General features: G+C 43.2%; 1 protein-coding gene across 3 annotated transcripts in view; it reads left to right on the top strand.

The window, feature by feature from the left end:
* LOC306921564 (prominin-1-A-like) overlaps positions 1–19,117 on the top strand; it is a 107,380-nt gene that overhangs the window by 25,014 nt on the left and 63,249 nt on the right. For all 3 annotated transcript variants that reach the window (XM_079498742.1, XM_079498744.1, XM_079498743.1), the window contains exons 2-3: positions 13,515–13,573; positions 14,804–14,830. In XM_079498742.1, the coding sequence (XP_079354868.1) occupies positions 13,515–13,573; positions 14,804–14,830 (86 nt within the window). The remainder of the gene's footprint in view (positions 1–13,514; positions 13,574–14,803; positions 14,831–19,117) is intronic.

The raw sequence follows: 19,117 nt of genomic DNA, 5'->3' as shown, positions 1-19,117 counted from the left end.
GTTAATGCATAGCAAGAATGAATACACCTACGCATTGCAGCAACAATGCCTTCATTAGGGTGACTAAAGACTTTAGTTTGCTCATTTGTTCTGTTTTTCGTACTATCTCAGCACGTAGGACCGTATGGCCGAATAAGCATTTAGCTGCTGCTGTCTCCCAGTGATTTACTGTGCTACGGGTGCAGGGATGGAATAATCCTCAATTCAGCAGATCACCAACAACAACAACAACTCCAAAAAAGGGAAATAAAGGTTCTTCATCAATCTTGTAGCATCTCTCCCCCCCCCCCCTTATCTTTAATTAGACCTGAGGACGATTCTACAAAATGTCTTCTAAATCCTGACAGTTTTCTGAAAAACCCTATGTTTCTATGTCAGTGGTTCTCAAACTATTTCATGTCAAGGACCCCCAGAATTATCTGTATTTGGCCGCCGACCCCCATCTGAAAATATGATGTTCCAGTGACCTCCCAGAAGCAAATATATTCAAAGATTTGCGCCACATTTTCACGATTTTTCAAAAAATAGCAGACAATCCCATAGCGCGACACTCGGTGCCGCGCTATGAGCTTGTTGATCTGCTATTTTTCCAATAGCTAAAGTATAATATAATGCTTAAAACACCAAAAGGGGTTCCCGCCCAAAAGGGGTTAATGAGTCTGACATTTGAACCAACTACTGCCACTTCACTCCATCTGTCACTTGCTGATGACGATGTTGGTGACCTGCCATATAGCCTGGAAACCAGACGAATCATGTAGCCCTGGGCAGAGTGGTCCATCTGGCACTCCTCGGTTTGATTTGACATTTCGCTCATCCCAGAGTTGTGGGTGACCAATCGGAGCCCACTATTCATTTGTATAACCACTCCTTGGAATAACTAGACCTGTACGTGCCCATCGGCCTACTTGAGAACGATGCAACTTGGGAACCTAATAATACCCGTTGTCATAGCACCCGTTTTAACTGTCTGTCTGTGTCCACATGGAGATCTCTGTATCTGTCTGTAGGTGGGTTTCCATCAAAACATTTCGAAAATAGGAAGCGAATAAGTAAGTAATTCGAAAAAAGAAAAGCGTATTTTTCTTGTTTCCATCCACTGACAAAATGCACTTCTTTGGAGATATTAAATAAGCAGTAGGCCTAGATGGCGCTATTTTGCCAGTGCCAGCTATTCAAGTTGGTCTGCATGAAGTCCGCTGTCCAGATTGGCCACTGGGACAGGCTGTCTTTCAAACAGGCTGTCTGTTAAATAAATAGGCGTGTGTTTTTGTCTAGACAGGGGCTGGTATAGTTTCATTGTACAGGGACGATCGGGACCCCTGCCCTGCGACTTGACAGTACATTTCCATTTTGACTAGTCACCTCTCGTCCGTTTCGTTCCGCTGTTTAGGAGAAATATCACCGATCTAACTTCATGATCAACGGCGAACGCCCTCACCGGGGAGAGCAAAAGAGCCTCAGCCTGCAGACAGAGGCTTCGAGACTCGAGTGTGTAAATTTAATAATTTATGTATCCACATCCCACCCACCCTCTCGTTCGATCACTCCACAAGTCCACTATACTCACCATCGTGTGTGTTTTTTTCTTTTCCAACTGTTAAAAGCGATATAATGCGAGTTCAATGCTTTCTAATTAGAAATATTTTCCGCAAGTGTTTTCATAACCCATTTGCGCATTTCACTTTTTCGATATAGCCCCAAAATCCGCCACCTTCTAGCGAAAAAGTGTTTTTGCGAAAAATGCAGACTTATGCGCATTTTGAGGTGTTTCCATCCAGGAGATTTTGCGAAAGAACCTTAATGCGCAAAAAAAAGGCTTTATGGAAACGCACCTAGTGTCTGCCTGTGAGTGCAAACTGGAGTGGTTAAGTAATCAATTTGCAGGTGTGGGGTTGCCATGGCAATCAATTGGCTGAGGCAAAGGCTGGAAATTGCACAGGTGAGGGGACGTTGGCTCATTAGGCCCACTGGCAGAGCCTGACCAGAGCCTTTTGTGGTGGTTCCGGAGAACAGCGTAATACTCATTTTTTGATCTTTCCCAATAATACAATAGATGAGCACTGATATGGCCTCTTAAAGAGCCCCTCTAGATTTTGGACAGTTTGATACTATAAGTGGAGGCTGTTCCACACAGTAAATTATATAAAGTATATTTAAAAAAAGAGAGCTCCAAGCTGCGCTGTTCACTCTGGCACGTTTACATGAGTGCACACTAGCCCTGGTGTTGTTGTGACCATGATAAGTATATGAACCATATATTCCTTAGATCCCACGGGAGGGAAGTTCAGTTTACGGCTTCTTCAACATTGTGATTGGACAATTGGAATGCAGTGTCTTTGAGTGGCCAGATCATGACAGTCGTTGAGCTGTTTTCCTAGGGTCCGTACTGTCACTGAATTCAGTGTAAAACATTTGGAACACTTATTGTAAATATTTGGAGCAATTTATTTAGTAAATATTTCATGCTTTGTAGTTATTGTTGTCACCATGCACCAGTATTTCTCGTAGGGATCGGAAGGAGCGGCGAGCTTTGTTTGTATATCCTTCATTCATCATGATCTCTTGGTTTAAATGAGCATTCAGGGATTTGGGTGATTTGGAGAAAAAAAAAACCTGGTCTTCCCCGGTAACAAGATGTGCACATGCACACGCTCTGCAGTGGGGGCAGAGCCATCTAATAGAAGAGGTACGATATTGAGGGGGGCAGAAACCTAGCGCCCGAGTGCTGTTCATGCAGCCTGAACTGAGACAAGCTTGGGTCGGAAATGCATTGTTGTCAACGAGGGCGGCGCAAATAAGAGCTATTTTAAGCATGTGTGCAACATGACAACTGTTTTAAAGTATTGTACAGTAACAACTAAAGTCTATTTATTGTTTATGTTGTACGATTACTACAAAACAATCTAAAATAAAGGGATTTAAGATCATTAAAGCTGGGCTGTTGCCTGAGTCCAATGCATTTCTGCCTACTTCCGGTCCAGGACTTGTCCCAGTTGGTTCGTCCCCATTCTCAATAGAAGTCTATGTAGGAGAGCCGCCATTGGACTGAAGCCCCATGAAGTGAACGCAGTTTGCGTAACTCTGTCTATATCTAAGGCTCTGAGTGGGGAGACGTGCAACAGGCCAACAGCATGTGCACCAAGGCCCACCCCCACTCAATCATGATTGGAGGAAGGCCCCTCTCATCCTGATTGGATGATGGCTGGGCCAAAAATGAAACGTTTTTTGACCCCAGGGGTATTGGGGACAGGGAGGAACTCCTTATATGGTCAGCACACTCTATAGTAAGGAGGATTATTTAAAAAAAAAAAAAGTATTGTTTGAATTAGTGAAATCACTGAATATACCTTGAAAATGAAGTAAGATGGTATATTTGTATTTGAGATTGTTTGTGCTATACTGTAGATCTTTGGTTTGTTGTTTTGTCAGTCCTAGTTCATCCTTATTACTCCTCACACGTTGCCCATCCCGACTCATAATTCCCATTGTTCCGACCACTAGGTCAGTGTGAGGTTATAGGGATAGCGTTCGTTATAATGGGGTTAGTCAGACCAACGGGATGTCGGAAAAAATGGGCCGTCGGAATAATGACACGATGACACCTCCGCGGTTGACCCCCGGCAGGCATTTAGAGATGACATCTTGGTGGTAGTATCCATTAGAGGAAGCTCTCCAATCTCCTGTCGGAAAAGGTGATAAGCTTTCCCCTTAAGGGCTGCGTGGTGTGATACGTCTGGATTTCTGTAGTTAAAGTGATGTTATCATTGAGACTTTCCTGCACTTTGTTCCTGCAGCTCCGGATTAGCGCGAGTCATGTCTGTCATCTCTTAGTCACGTGTCCTAGAGAGACATAATGGGGTAACGCATAGTACTCAGTTGATGCATTTTCAAGCAAACAAAGGTGAGCGTTCGTCCGTTCGAGTGCTTCTTAGAGTTCACATGGGTGACGACTCCAGTCCAGGTGGTGTTGAGGTGCTCACAAAGTCAAAACAGAAGAGGGGTCCCATCAAAACGGTCAAACTTCAAGCACGCTCGAGCAAGGACTTCAGGGCGGGAACCCCTTTGGTGTTTTAAGCATTATGTTAACATAATAGCAGATCTACAAGCGTGGCACGCTATGAGCCCGTCTAAATGGGTTAATATAGGTTGACAGGGGACTACAGTATACATAGTACAAAAAGCAATGAAATGCCACTAGACGTTGACCGGTTTGGACAACACAGTGTCTTCCACGGGGCGTATACTGTAGCTTTAGAGGGACTGTCCTCTTATACTCCCTCTGTGATGCATTTTTCTGTTGAAAATCTGTACGGTTGTTGGATGAGGCTGAAGAGTCCATCCCCTAAAAAACAAAAATCACACGCGTGTGAACTGAGTGGTGCAACTCCGTGTGGGGGTCCCCGGTGGGTCCCCGGAACTTCCAGACCCACAGGAACGCGCCCAGGGTGCCAGCCCGGTTTCCGGCGAGCCGCCCCACGTCCGAAACGGTGGAGAAATGACAGAGTTACTGTGTGGGGGAATTAGCATTTAGCAGACACCTCTCCCCCCCCCCCCCCCCCCCCCCCCCCCCCCTCTCTCTCTCTCTCTCTCTCTCTCTCTGTAATTAGCAGGCAACAGTGCAACACTATCTCTCTCTCTCTCTCTCTGTTTGTAGCACAACAGCGCCACTTTTGCCCCTACTGGTACTCTATAAACATCGTGACATTGGGACATGGGGACATTGCTGTTCCTTGGAGTGGTTGCACCACTCAAAAAAAAAAGAAGGAACCAAGGCATTCTCCACCACGTACAGCCATGTGTCATGGCATGTCCAAAGGCAAATACTGCGCCCCCACTTGCTGACTCGTTCGTCAGACGGTGATAATGGTGTTGGCTTAGTCAGTGCTAGAGACACTATATTGCAGGGCCCCGTCTGAATCCACAAAGCTGCTATAGCTGGCCTAGAATCAGTGTTGTTTTTGGCAGCAAATTTCTATTTTAGTTTTAGTCATAGTCTCTTGAATAGTTTTGACTTAGTTTTAGTCACATTTTAGTCACCTGGAATGTATTAGTGTTAGTCTAGTTTTAGTCGACTAAATCTACAGGTGGTTTAGTCGACTAAAATGTGTTTTGGCGGGCCTTGATGCTGCCGTAATGGCTGATTTTACACTTGCTGAAAATAGCCGATCTACAAGCTCACAACGCGTCATAGTGCGACGCGTTGTGAGCTTGTAGATCTGCTATTTTCAGCATGGAGCAAAGTGTAAAATGACTTGTCTTTTACTTATACTGGATCTCTTGTCCACTAGTCCCTTCCTAACATTTTACTCTAGTTTTTATATGTTGACGAAATTGTCAACGTATTTAGTCTTAGTTTTAGTCATCATAGCTTAGTTTTCGTCAGTGGACGAACATTTTTCGTCTGCCTAGAATTGAATCCTTTTGTCTTTGCACCTGTTTTCTTTCTCATAGTCACTGAGGGGGAACAGACCAGCCTCTTTTAATAAGAGCAGAAAATGTTACGAGCAATGTTGTGACCCGATCATCACGGGCATTTTTATGAGCTACTGTATTCAACTGGTCAGGTGGATCAGAGTGTAGAGTAGGAGAGTAACGACACGCTTTGATCTCGCCGCAAAGCGGGTGCCTATATGGGCTATAGTTCCACACATTGCTCCTATGGCTGGAACTATCCCATTGAGATAGAATGAGCACTTCCGCATTCCATTGTTACAATGAGAGTCAACGCTAGTGTCGTCACTCTCTTACGATATTACTCTGAGGTGGATACGCTGGGTGGAGGGAGGAAGGCATTACAAGTCTAATGGCATTCTATTTGTTCCACCAACACAGGAACCATTCAGCGCTAATCTTCAGTCATGCAACAGATGAACTGGGTATTTAAAGTTGTATTTTATCTCAAAATGCGTAGGCTTAATTGCATGGATGCTTTGCTCAAATCAATTATTAACCCCGCCCGCGCATGGACACCCAGGGGGGGCCTGTTGAGAGGATTACCCATCAGGCATCATACTTTAAGTCTGTTGTAGTTCTTTATCGTCTTGTATGAAGATAGAGATAAGATAAAGTCTTGCTAATAGGATAGCTTGGACTTATAGGAGTAGTTGAATGAGTTGAATTCAAGGCTTCATGGGGTGTGTAATTGATAAAAAATAAAAACGTTTTTATAAAAAAAGATTGGTATGGTGGTGCAGTCCGTAGCGCTGTTGTCTCGACAGCTAGAGAAGGTCCCAGGTTCAATTCCTGCCGGGGGAACCTATAGGTGGGATTTGCGGAAGGGCCTTTCTGTGTGGAGTTTCTATATTCTCCCCGTGTCCCCTAAGGCAGTGGTTCCCAAAGTGGGGTCCGGGGGACCCCCAGGCGTCCTTGAGGGAGTTCCAGGGGGTCCCCAGCTAAATTATAGTTTGGAACCAAATGGACCCTTATGGGTCTGTAACTCTGAGAGTGTACAAATGGATCCAGATGGACCCTAACGGGTCCATTTGGATCCATTTGTACACTCGGAGTTAAATTAACATTCATGTTACAATTAGGGGGTCCCAGACATAGAAATGCCATTAAATGGGGGTCTGTAGACTAATGCATGTTAAACTGGGGGGTCCTTGAAATTAAACTGGTTGAGAATCACTGCTAGAGCCGTAAAAATCTTCTCTTATGGGGGTCCCTGGCATATCTTTTCAAATATAATTAGTGTCAATTTGGGGGTCCTTGACATGAAACAGTTTGGGAACCACTGCCCTAAGGGTAGGTACCCTCACAAAAAACATGCCGTAATCCTGGTCTCTATACTGCCTCCCCCTGGTCAGCCGGGGTGCCGGGTGGAGGGGAATGGAATTGGTTGGAATAATGTTGGCGGCCACCAAAATACATTTTAGTCGACTAAAATATTATAATATGTAGTCGACTAAAACTAGTCAAAGCATTCCAGGTGACTAAAATGTCACAAAAACTCAATGAAAACTATTCAAGAGACTGTCTATGACTAAAACTAAAATAGAAATTTGCTGCCAAAAACAACACTGCTTGTACATTATGAACCGATAAAGTCTCTTAGAGCAGTTGTTGTTCCCAAACCTTTCAAGTCGACACCCAAAAGAGAGAGTCTACGTTTGCCTGGGACACAAACTAGTGAACATTGCAGATCTGTTTTTATGTTTTTGCCATGAATGCAGTGTGCTTTTCTTTTTTGACATTTTGACATGCTCATTGGCAGTGGTGGAAAGTAACTAAGTACTTTTACTTAAGTACAATTTTGAGGTATTTGTACTTTACTTGAGTATTTCCAATTTCCAGTACTTTTACTTCTACTCCACTACATCTCGGAGCCAAGATTTTTACTTTTACTCCACTACAATTATTTAAAAATGTATTTACTAGTTACTTTGGCGATTAAAAATCTGATTAGAAAACATACATTAACCACTTCATTTGAAAATAGCCGATCTACAAGCTCACAATGCGTCGCAACGCGATGCATTGTGAGCTTGTAGATCCGCTATTTTCAATAGATTTTCTACACATTTTGAACTGAAATGGGACATTCTGCAATATGAATACTTCTAAATTGCAGTATTGATATACTTTTACCTAAGTAAAACAATTGAGTACTTTTTCCACCACTGCTCATTGGTGTGACTTGGATTGTAAAAAAGTTGGAAAAACTTTCCACCCAGGTCTAGATAGAACACACCTTAAATAGTGATGTCACCCACTTTTCACATTTGGAAATGTATCGACAACGACTGCCTGTCATTAGACTGGAACTCACCCTATGGAACTCACCTATGCTTTGTATGGCATAGGCAGGGAGAAACTAGGCACAGCTGCTGGACATGAGACTAATTAATTAGAGTGACAGAGAGAGAGAGAGGAGTGTGTGTGTGTGTGTACGTCAATTTAACAAAGGTGCAGACGATCAGAAATCAGCTCGGACTCGGCCCCAGACTTCTTTTCTCTCCCTGGAAATAAAAGCGGCTGGGTTTCCGAGGCTAGCCTGTCATTGACTGGGCAGGGTTTATATTCAGGTTTTCATTGTTCAAAAGTTACTTGGGAAGTTTCCACTCTGGTTAGAGTGCTCCTGCAAAACCAGGTCAGACAGAGCTTTTTTTTCTCCTTTCATTTTGAACCCATTTAGATCTGAGGACGATTCTACAAATGCCTTCTAAATCCTGACCGTTTTCTGAAAAACCCATATTTGTCGTTCTCAAACATTTTCATGTCAAGGACCCCCATTATGTACAATTGCCCCCCCCCCCCCCCATCTGAAAATATGTTGTTCCAGGGACCAGAAAAGCAAAGATTTGAGTTAAAAAACGTTCGCTCTGAAATAATATACATTCAAAGATTTACGCCACATTTTTCAAAAATAGCAGATCTATAAGCTCGTAGCGTGGCACTCGCTACGAGCTTGTAGATCTGCTATTTTTCAATAGCTATAGCATAGCATGATGCTTGAAACACCAAAAGGGGTTCCCGCCCAGAATTAATGGAACCCGACACCCATCAGAATGGGGGAAAAGTGACATATTAGCTCAGATTAGTACGCCTTTTATTGTCTACGTTGCCTGTTTTTTTTTCCTGCGAATGCCTGCATCGCTTTACACTGACCCACTAACGCACAATAGCTTTTGCCATAGGCCGTTTGAAGGTATGGCTGCTAACCTACTGAAAGATAAATGCAGGGTGGAGGGAGGGGTGACCTACTGGTCTGAGACTTGAATGAAAAGTTAGGTAATTGTCCTATACAACAGCTTTTTGATCATGTTTACCAACCACAGAATTACAGAACATCTTATCCATTTATCTGATGGTACAGTGGCGTGCACAGACATTTAGAGGGGCATGTGCTCAAGTGAAAAAAAGGGGCACCTTGTGCAGCGCGTGGAACCGGCCGGTTGCCTTAATAGTGTGAAATGTATAGATTTTGGGGCATAAATAATATATTAGAAGCTTTGTTATCAATAATTGATGTCACCATGGTCCATGTACAGTGTACACTGTACAAAAAAAAGGAAAACGCATGCGTGCGTGCTGTTGATGACTGATGTCATGGACTGGTTGTCATGAATTATGACCTTATCTGCCTGACCCACCATGTACTGTATACATGTGGTGAATCACTCATCTACGTAAGCATAGTTGATACCATGAACTACTTTATCAGATAGACTGATGTCTCTGGGGCGCCCGTCCGCTGGCCTAGCGGTCCAGGCGCATGCCACATTATAGGCTCTGGCCTGACAGCGCGTGTCGTGGGATTTCTTTCAAAATAGAAGCTCGGGGGTTCCGGGAAGATATGTCCGCTTTTACTCTGTAAGCCCCCCCCCCCCCCCCTTCCGTTCCGGAAAAAGAACGGGAGACATATTTTTGCTTGCTTACCTCGCTAAGATTCCGATAAAAGTCGCTGATCGCTCGCTTCATATTTTGAACGAGAGGCATGTTGAAGTCAGAAATGAAGAGTTTAGTATATCCATCTGATCAAGCTCCCTAGATTAGGAGATACGAGGAATTATTTCTGCGGCGGTAAACAGGGAAGTGAACGGGACCGCGGATAAGCGAAGAGCAAGGAGTATGGTGGCCTTGGAGGCCAACTCAAAAAAATGAAAATCTGAATATTTTCCTCGTTTGATATCAAGGAAAATGTGCTAGTACGTGTACACACGTCCTAGCAACCCGTCGACGTGTGGGCACATTATGTCGTGCCCACGCGTCGTACGGTCTGAACCAGTTAAACACCTTTTATCAAATTATTTTGCACACATCGGTTTATCTCCTCGACAATCCACGCCAGGTATCTTTACGCAGTCCATTATCATCCTCTCCTCTGTATTAGTAAATATATGTGTTTTGCAAAAAGTGTAAAAGCTAGTAGGCGCCTTGCTGTGTGAAGAGAGAGAGGTTTGATTGAAGAACTTGGGGAACAGTTTATGGAAATGACTCCCCCCGCCGTCACCCGGTATGTTTTAGCATTCCGTCTCTTCCTCTGACTGACACAGCTAGCACATCATGAATAAAAGAACACCTCTTGAAATGTGTGTGCTTGGAGAAAAACAGTGCTGCTTTAGGGATATTTTAAGATGATATCTGATTCTAATTTATGTACTGCTGTTTAAAGTGAGCCTCCTAGCTCCTCAACGATAGAGAGCTGTTTTGTGTAACTAAAAGGCTGTTGGGTTTCCGCTGGTTTTGGTTCTGTTGGTCAGCATTCCTTCGCTGGTCGGGTTCAGTTGGAGGTTGGAGGACGTTCTGGGGGCAGTGATGATGCCAGATTTTGCGAGACAAATGAAATGAGCTTCTATGAAAACAAGCCCAATAGAAGCGACTATAGGTCGTTGCAATGTGAGCTTGTATTGTACAGTAGATCTGCTATTTTCGGTGTGTCCCTGGCACAACATATTATATAAGCCCAAAATGTGCATTTTAGAAACGAGCCTGTTACCGCCAATGCCATATTTGGCTTATTTTACAATATTTACAAGCAACTTAACAGAACAAGAAGCCCGAAGTGGCTTATAATAAGGCAGACATGGCAACACTGTCCGAGGGTATTCTGAGCTGTCAGTGCAGCGGTCTGTTCCAGGAGCAGCGCTGCTTTCATCTTTCAAAAACAAAATGATCCTGGACTTATCTCCCAAAGTAAATGCTTCTCATATACGGACTGTTATGTCAGAGTGGCTCGGGACCTGATCTGTCTGATGGCCAAGCAAGCCTAATATCTCCCCCGGGGAATTCCCCATCTTTGGGCTAGTGGATGAGATGTTGGCTTTCCACAAGGAAGAGCTTTTGTGAACTTGGTGAAATTGAAAAATGAGGTTCACTTTTAGTTGTATTGCCCTAAATATGATGATATAAGAGAGTAGTGTCTGATTAAACCTGTGAGGGTTGGGCATTTTGGGCTATATCTTGCGCCACCACCTTAACCCTTATCCCTAAACTTATTTGCCATTTTTTACTATTTAAAAAAACATTTTAACCCATTTAGACCTTAGGACGATTCTACAAACAGTTTTCTGAAAAACCTCTGTTTCTATGTCAGTGGTTCTCAAACCACCCCCAGAATTATATGAAATTGGCCTCCGACCCCCATCTCAAAATATGTTGTGCCAGGGACCCCCCAGAAGCAAAGATTTGAGCTAAAAACGTTCGCTCTGAAAAAATATATATAAAGATTTGCGCCACATTTTCACGATTTTTCAAAAATAGCTAAAGCATAACATAATGCTTAAAACACCAAAAAGGGTTCCCGCCCAAAATGGCTTTAAAATAGTTCAAATAGCTGATCTACAAGCTCACAACGTGTAGATGTAGATCGGCTAGTTGAACAAATTAGTAAAAAATGGCAAATAAGTTTAGGGTTAAGGGTGGCGCAAGATGGAGCCCAATTTGTGTGCAGGACACATAACAGACATGAAAAAAATCAATCATCAATCAAAAATCCTCGTGGGAGACCCAGGTTCACATCCCCGGGCGTTCAACTACAGTAGCAAGGCTTTGTGGTCCAGTCAAGTGTCTCACGGTGAAACTAAAGCATCTTTATACAGTTACTACTGTACTTCCAAGAAGATGAAATGACTGTCGGTGTGGACATGGACACATGTCGACGCACGTTTTTAGCAGCCATGTGGCGCTGTTGAGCTTTTAGCAGCCATTACGTGATTTCGGGTGTGACATGAGTACAGTACAGTGACAGTATACAGTACAGTAGAGGACCCCCACATGGTAACTCTGTCATTTTTGTTTTTTCTATAATTTTTATCCCACGATTTTGCAACCTATTTTCTTTTCACCCAGTGTCAATTATCTAATGTAATCCTATGGGCGCTACACACTTCCTCTGCCAACCTGGGGGGGGGGGGGGGGGCAGCAGCGGACTGACCTCATGAGTTTCCCCGGCTGGACGTAGCGCGTGGAAAGGACACGTTATTCCGACCAGTTCCTTTCCCCTCCATCAGGGAGGTAGTTTAGAGACCAGGATTAACTCTGTCATTTTTCAACCGTTTCGGACCCGAGGCGGTTCGCCGGAACCAGCCCGGCCCCCTGGGCGCGTTCCTGTGGGTCTAGAAGTTCCGGGGACCCCCGGGGACCCCCACACGGAGTTGCATCACTCAGTTCACACGTGTGATTTTCTTTGTAGTAAATTAGCCGTAAGCATCGCCTAACTAATTTCATCACTTGTACATTAAGTCTGAGAGAGACAAAACATTTGATACAACATATAATTGTGGCTTCTGCATAAATGGATGCTACATTGCTCCTTTAAACAATGTGACTGGTTGTTTCCTAAATTAATGAGCACTATCCCTTTCTCTTTAGAGTCTCCATGAAGCAAAAGGAGTATGCATTAAATGCAACCCCCTACGTATGTGTAATAAAAGCTTTTGGACATTCTTCCTAATACAAAATGTCATGCTTTGAATGATGGATTAAAACAACACAAAAAGACAATGCTGTCATTTGTTCCTGAGAGCAAAGCTCTCTTGTGTGTTGTATCTTTATTCTTCTAAAGCCTCTCACCCCTGAGAAGTATGTCTGTCTCTGGCTGTGTTGTTATACCACGCAGACAGTGGGGAACACCATGCATGATGAGGACATGAACCCAACCAGAAATACTGTAGGCTCATTGTCATTGTTTTATAATGATGATTTTATCACAGTGTTGTTGTTTTTGGCAGCAAGTTTTAGTCCTAGTCAGTTAGTTTTAGTCACATTTTAGTCACCTGGAATGTTTTAGTGTTGGTCTAGTTTTAGTCGACTAAATGTCATAAGATTTTAGTCGACTAAATCTGCGGGTGATTTAGTCGACTAAAATGTGTTTTGGCGGGCCTTGATGCCGTCGTAATGACTCTTTTTACACTTGTAGATCGGCTATTTTCAGCATGCAACCAAGTGTAAAATGACTTAAACTGGATCTCTTGTCCACTAGTCCCTTCCTAACATTTTAGTCATCATAGCTTAGTCTTCATTTAGTTTCCATTTCGTTTTCGTCAGTGGAAAGATTTTTAGTCGACAAAATCAACACTGTTGTATCAGTAGATTGTCTGAAGAAACACAAAACAGTGAGAAAAAAACCCAAAACATAATATGTGTTTTGCCAGGGGAGAAAATAATTGGCTATAATTTTGTTTTTAATCATTTTTATAAAATGGACAGGTGTTTCAGATTGCATCCAGGGTATTCTTGTATACCTAATGGTGTGGGGTGCAAAACAACTGGCATACAAATCTACCGAGGGCTATATTGTAATATATATTTTTTTGCACTGGCAGATTTGTCTGGGTTCCAGGGCAATACAAATCATGTTGCGTGTCAGAGAAAAGTGGTCATTTTATTCAGACGTGGGAAACTGCCATCAACGCAATTGCTTGCACTCTAATGGCACTATTTCAACATGAAAGCTTCTAAATGGTGGGAGTGAAAGTATGTGATACCCGTTGTGTTTGACACGATTAGTCACCCATAACCACCAGTAACAACATGGCTCTTAATGTGTTTATTTTTTATTCTTTTTACAGACCTTATTACCAACCTGGCCAAGGATAGGTTTGGAGCCCTCCAGACCGAATATCAAAAGGTACGACTTGAAAATGTACAGCGTTTGTGTGTGTGTGTGTGTGTGTGAGAGCTCAGAATAGATTTTGATCTGTTTCTCTACTTTGCTGCATAGCTTTTCTGATAAAATGCACTAATTAAGAAGATACAAATGATGTATAGATCTGTCGGTGCTACTCTGTAGGCTACAGTATGCAGCTTGCTTTTGAAGCAGTGTGTAAAAACTTGCCAAAGCCAAGGTGAGAGCACATGAAATTTTCTCCGGCACAATGTGCGAAGTGAAGCTGTGAACAAACACAATGAATGAGATGCCAGTGACAGACTGTGAGACTTGATAAATCATGTTTCATTTATTTCCGTTGGAGCTCGAATTGCCACCATTTTAGACTTTGAAGTTCTGTAACCTTCTTCCACAGCACTTTAAAAATACTATAACGTGACAGCTGGCTGCAGAGAGAGTTGTTTATTTCTCCATCAGAATACATTTTATTCTGATGGAGAAATAAATGATAACCATGGTTGTTCGCAGCCTGCTCTCTGAGTCTATTGTCCAGTCCACTATACAAACAGACAATACCAAGTGGCACTCGGACACACAGCAGCCCGGTGCATGAGAGCTTATATGTATTTTTGCTGTCTTCTCTGTGTGCACTGCTGTAATGTTCCATGCACTGGTATCTGGCAGGCATGTAACGATTCACTCAACCCCCAATATGATTCGAATCACGATACTACTATAGGTTCACGATATGATTTAAACAAAATATATATTATTTCTCTTACACAAATCCAGTATTTTCTTCTTTTTATTTTTTGTCTTGTCTTTTTCAATACAGTAGCAAATGACTGAAAACTGTTCCCCCCAAAAAATAAAAAAAAATAAAACTTTTTTTCATCAATTCTCTTACAAAGAACCTCTTTCTTATGTGCCCTCTGCTGTTTGCATCGTGTGTTTTTTTTTTTTTTTTTGTATTACGGTAAATCAATTTAAATTGCCACAGGTTAGAATTGATTTTAATTTATTTGAAAAGTACAATGAATCGTTACATGCCTAGTATTATGGGCATGCATGTCGGGACTGAGTTCATTTGTTTTGTTTTTTGTTTTATTCATTTCATCCATACTGTATGTTTTTGAATTTTGTGTCTTTTTCTCTCCCTTTTATTGCTCTTTCTTTGACTCTGCGTTATTGCGTTTGTCTTCTGCATGCCCTCTTCCATCTGATTCTGATCTGATCTGCCCTCACACACAGCCAGAGAACATAGTGCTGAGCCTTCAGGTAAAGTCTCGTTCATCTGACCTCCCCAATAGACCCATTAACTCGTAGGGCATTAAGTGTCGACTAGTAAATCCACTAGTCGACCTTGTTGGTACTAGTTGACTAGTTGATAAGAAAATAAAAAAAGTTTTTTTCCCCGTTTTTGTAGGCCTCAAGATTATAGTTATAGTCACCAATGTACACAGTTTTTAAATGTTTAAAGGAGCATTCAGTGATTTGGGTGATTTGGAAAAAACCCCGGTCCGCCCCGGTAACAAGATGTGCACATGCACACGCTCTACAGTGGGGGAAGTACAACAAACCAACAGCACGTGCACCAAGGCCCGCCCCACTCGATCATGAATGGAGGAAGGCCCCTCTCATCCTGATTGGATGGCGGCTTTGCCACCCAAAGCCCAAACCGAAACTAGGGTTTTTTGACCCCAGGGGCTCACTGGGGACAGGGAGGAACTCCTTATATGGTCAGCACACTTTATAGTAGGGAGGGTTATCCAAAAACAAAGAAAGAATAAGTGATATTTGAATTAAGTGAAATCACTGAATATACCTTTAAATGCTTTTTTTTTTAGTTTTTTCTTTTCTTTACATAATGGGTATAGTTAAACAACTAGTCAACTAGTAGAAATGACTAGAAGTGAATGCCCTACTAACCCGCCATCTTTAACCATCATCCTCTAGTGTCCTAATCACAGTCTCCCTTCCTCAGGGACGTGCACACATAGACATCAAAGGGGGCTTCAGCCCCTGCCCTTTTACCCCGTCTGTAAAACAACTGCCCTTTTCCCAGACCACGAATGAATGCAGCATTGGTAGAAAAAAATGCTCCTTTCCATGCCATGCCGGACGGCAGCATTCAGGAGAATGAACTTGGAACTCGGCATTTTTTGCATTGAACAAATTTTGTTTCGTATACGTCACCGGCGCATCTCCACTAGCTAAAGAGTGCTGGGGTTGCGCCCCGAAAATAGCTGATCTACAAGCTCTCAACGCGTCGCGCGCTTGTAGATCAGCTATTTTTGTCCAAAAGTGCCCTCTTACGGGATTTCACCCCCTGCACTCTGCACGTCCCTGCCCTTCCTATCACAACTCCCACCTGCCCTCCTAGAATTCCCCATGTAATGCAGCCATTCTACTGTGTATGCTGTGTTTCACATGTGTGATTGCAGTAAATGGAGACGTGTACTGTACATACTACTGGTCTTTGACCAACTCCGCAACTGGGGAAGATTTGCGAAAATGTGACGGGTCCAAGCTGTGTATTTTGAATCAAGAAGAAAAAAAAAGTTATGACCTAAACTAAATACGTAAATAAATGTTAGAAAAAAAGGTAGAATAAATTCTATCGTTGACATTCAAATACATATTTTAATATATCAAACCTATTGAAATAAACACCTTTTATTTATATATAAGAATATATTTTCTTGAATGTTATTCCTTTCCATGAGCACAGGTACCAGTAGTGCTCCTGTAACTTCTCTCTTCTGTGTGTTTGTGTTCAGATATTGTACTGTATGACTATCAGCTTTTCTTAATGTCCAGCGTAACATTCACCTGAGGTTGGCTGGGCAGAACCGTTATCATACTATATACCGGGCGGCTGTGGCTCAGGAGGTAGAGACGGTCGTCCAATGATTGCTGGGTCGGCGGTTCGAATCCCGGCTCCTCCTCCTCCTGTCCACATGTCGAAGTGTCCTTGGGCCAGACACTGGACCCTACATTGCCTCCAATGAGTCGGTCGGTGTGAGCTCGCCACCATTAATGAATTGCATTTTTTTATAGCGCTTTTCCAAGTGCTCAAAGCGCTTTACAATGGTTCATTGAATGAATGAATGAAAAACTTTATTGTTGTTGCTGTCGTTTTCCCCTCACCGTTTTTCCTTTGAAGCGTGTGACAGGCTTCAATGTCGTTGCAATCCATGTCAATCCCTTGTTCGTGAAAGAACGCTGCTACCTGTTGCTCCACCGAGATAGTCTCCTGTTCGCTGGGCTCTCCCCCGTTAGCAGTCGCCGCCACCGCCGCGGCATAGGACCTCGGTTTGATTTTGATCCCGGTGACAATAACGTCGTTCATTCTGGTGTATTGTTCCAGATCCGAGACACGGTTCTCCAGGTAGTCCATTCTCTGGTCCTTCTCCGCATTCTGCTGCTTTAGCAGCTTTACCTCCCGCACCAAGTCCATGATGGTTTGCTGCTGTTGTTTGATGGTGGAGATCTCCTCCGCCAGAAACTCCAATGTCGTTTTAATTTCCTCGCCATCCTCTGCAGAGAGGTTCTTCTTAGGCGGCATTGTCGTAGCGTTATATTAACTTTAAATCTCAGTTCAAGTTTAGAGTAGCACTTGAGAAGTGTGTTTGTAGTCATTTGTATGTCATTCATTCATACATTGGAAGGTGAAGCGGCGAGCTCACACCGACCAACTCATTGGAGGTTCAGTGTCTTGCCCAAGGACACTTCGACATGTGGACAGGAGGAGCCGGGATTCGAACCGCCGACCCAGGGCTCATTGGACGGCCTGCTCTACCTCCTGAGCCACAGCCGCCCTGATATATCATGCATTACATTCCTGAGGTGGAAGTATAGGCCATTTGGATTTGTAATTTTGTGTGTTCTTTGTGAGATGAGAACAGAACTGCAGTAAGGCTGAGAGCGAGACAGGGGAAGCACAAGGCATGGTAATGAGCCAAACGTGAGTTTCTAGTCACTATGACAACAGCAAGGCAAGTTAGTAGGACATAATTCAAGATGTTCTGGCTTTTGGAAGAACACAGTACAAATGTAATCGGAATGTTATGGCGGCAGGCAGAGCATTTTAAACCTGATTTGAGGTTTTCTATACCCCCAAGAGCATAGCTCTGCTACTGTACTGGTCCAGACATGGTTATGATGCAGTATGAGCTTCCATTTTGCCTGATTTTTAATTATACTTGTTGCCAACATACAGTACAGTAACACCAGAAATAGCTGATCTACAACTTTCCTTGTCACTGCCGCCCCAACTATAAGCATAAATCAGGCCTTTATAGGTTTCCAATGATAGGTTCTGTTTGTGTTGGAGAGCAACGTGTAAATCTGGGCTTCTATCTCAGCTCTCTGGTACAGTACAAGATGTGTTGGTGACTTCTTTCATGCCATTCAAACAAGCAACATAAATCAGGAAAAAAAAGAAACATACTGTACTGCTGTATATGGGTAACGGTATGTATGTATTAGCCTGGCTAATAAGCCAGACCGAATCAGCCGTTGGCAAAAAAAAAGAAGTCTGCCGGCGGATTACGATCTGGAGAGGCTCAATTGTACGCCCATTTCCTACACCAGAGAACTGGTGTGGCCAATCGGGACACGGTATGCAATATGGTCGGGCTTTGGTACAGTGACGTTCAATGCTTGAGACCTTTGACTGACAGTAGCTCTGACCAATTGCGAAAGAGAAAATGTTTGAACCCGCCCCCCGGGAAACAAGATCCATACACAGCATCTCCAGACTCAAATACCACACGACAGTGTGATTTGAGTCTGGCTTATTAGCCAGGCTATATATGTATGGCTATATTAGCTCATTTATGCTAAAGGACATTAGCTCCTCAGCTGCATTTCTGGTTAATATCCGCTCAATGCTCCGTTTAAATGAACCAAGCGCGTGCGCGCACACACACACACACACACACACACACTCACACTCACACGCACACGCACACACACACAGCAGAGAGAGGCACATGCATTTAGATCACTGCCACGTATACACACGTGCACACACTTGATCTTGGGTGTGCTGATGCGCCGAGAATCCTCCCCGTAATGTAATTCCCATGAAACTGACCTGAGCCTGCAGTGATTTATATAGCACTTGCTACAGCCCTATATGCAATCTCAGATATTACATTCTGCACAGAGGATCTCCAAGGATGTATTGAGAAAAACTCCTCATACAGGCCATGTTCACATGCAGAGAGGATGCTCATAGCGCTACTGTAGATGCCTTCTTTTACTACTGTGTGTGTGTGGTATGGAACACCATGTAATATCTCTGTTGGCTACCAGTTGGCTAGATTTAGACAACTTTAATGCCCAAATCTAAATGTTAAAAGCACATCAAATCAACAAAAATCAGACCCGTCTGAAGTGAGTGGTACTGTACTGTACTGTACTGTACTGTACTGTACTGTACTGTACTGTACTGTACTGTACTGTACTGTACTGTACTGTACTGTACTGTACTGTACTGTACAAGCCCTCCTCCCTGGCCTGTGTGTGTTAGGCTGTGCAACAGTGACACTTGGTGGT

Source organism: Electrona antarctica, assembly GCF_951216825.1.
Source record: "Electrona antarctica genome assembly, chromosome: 1".
In the NCBI taxonomy this organism is placed as follows: Eukaryota; Metazoa; Chordata; class Actinopteri; order Myctophiformes; family Myctophidae; genus Electrona; species Electrona antarctica.
Note: the sequence above shows the minus strand (reverse complement) of the source record. Positions and strands in the feature narration are given on the sequence as shown.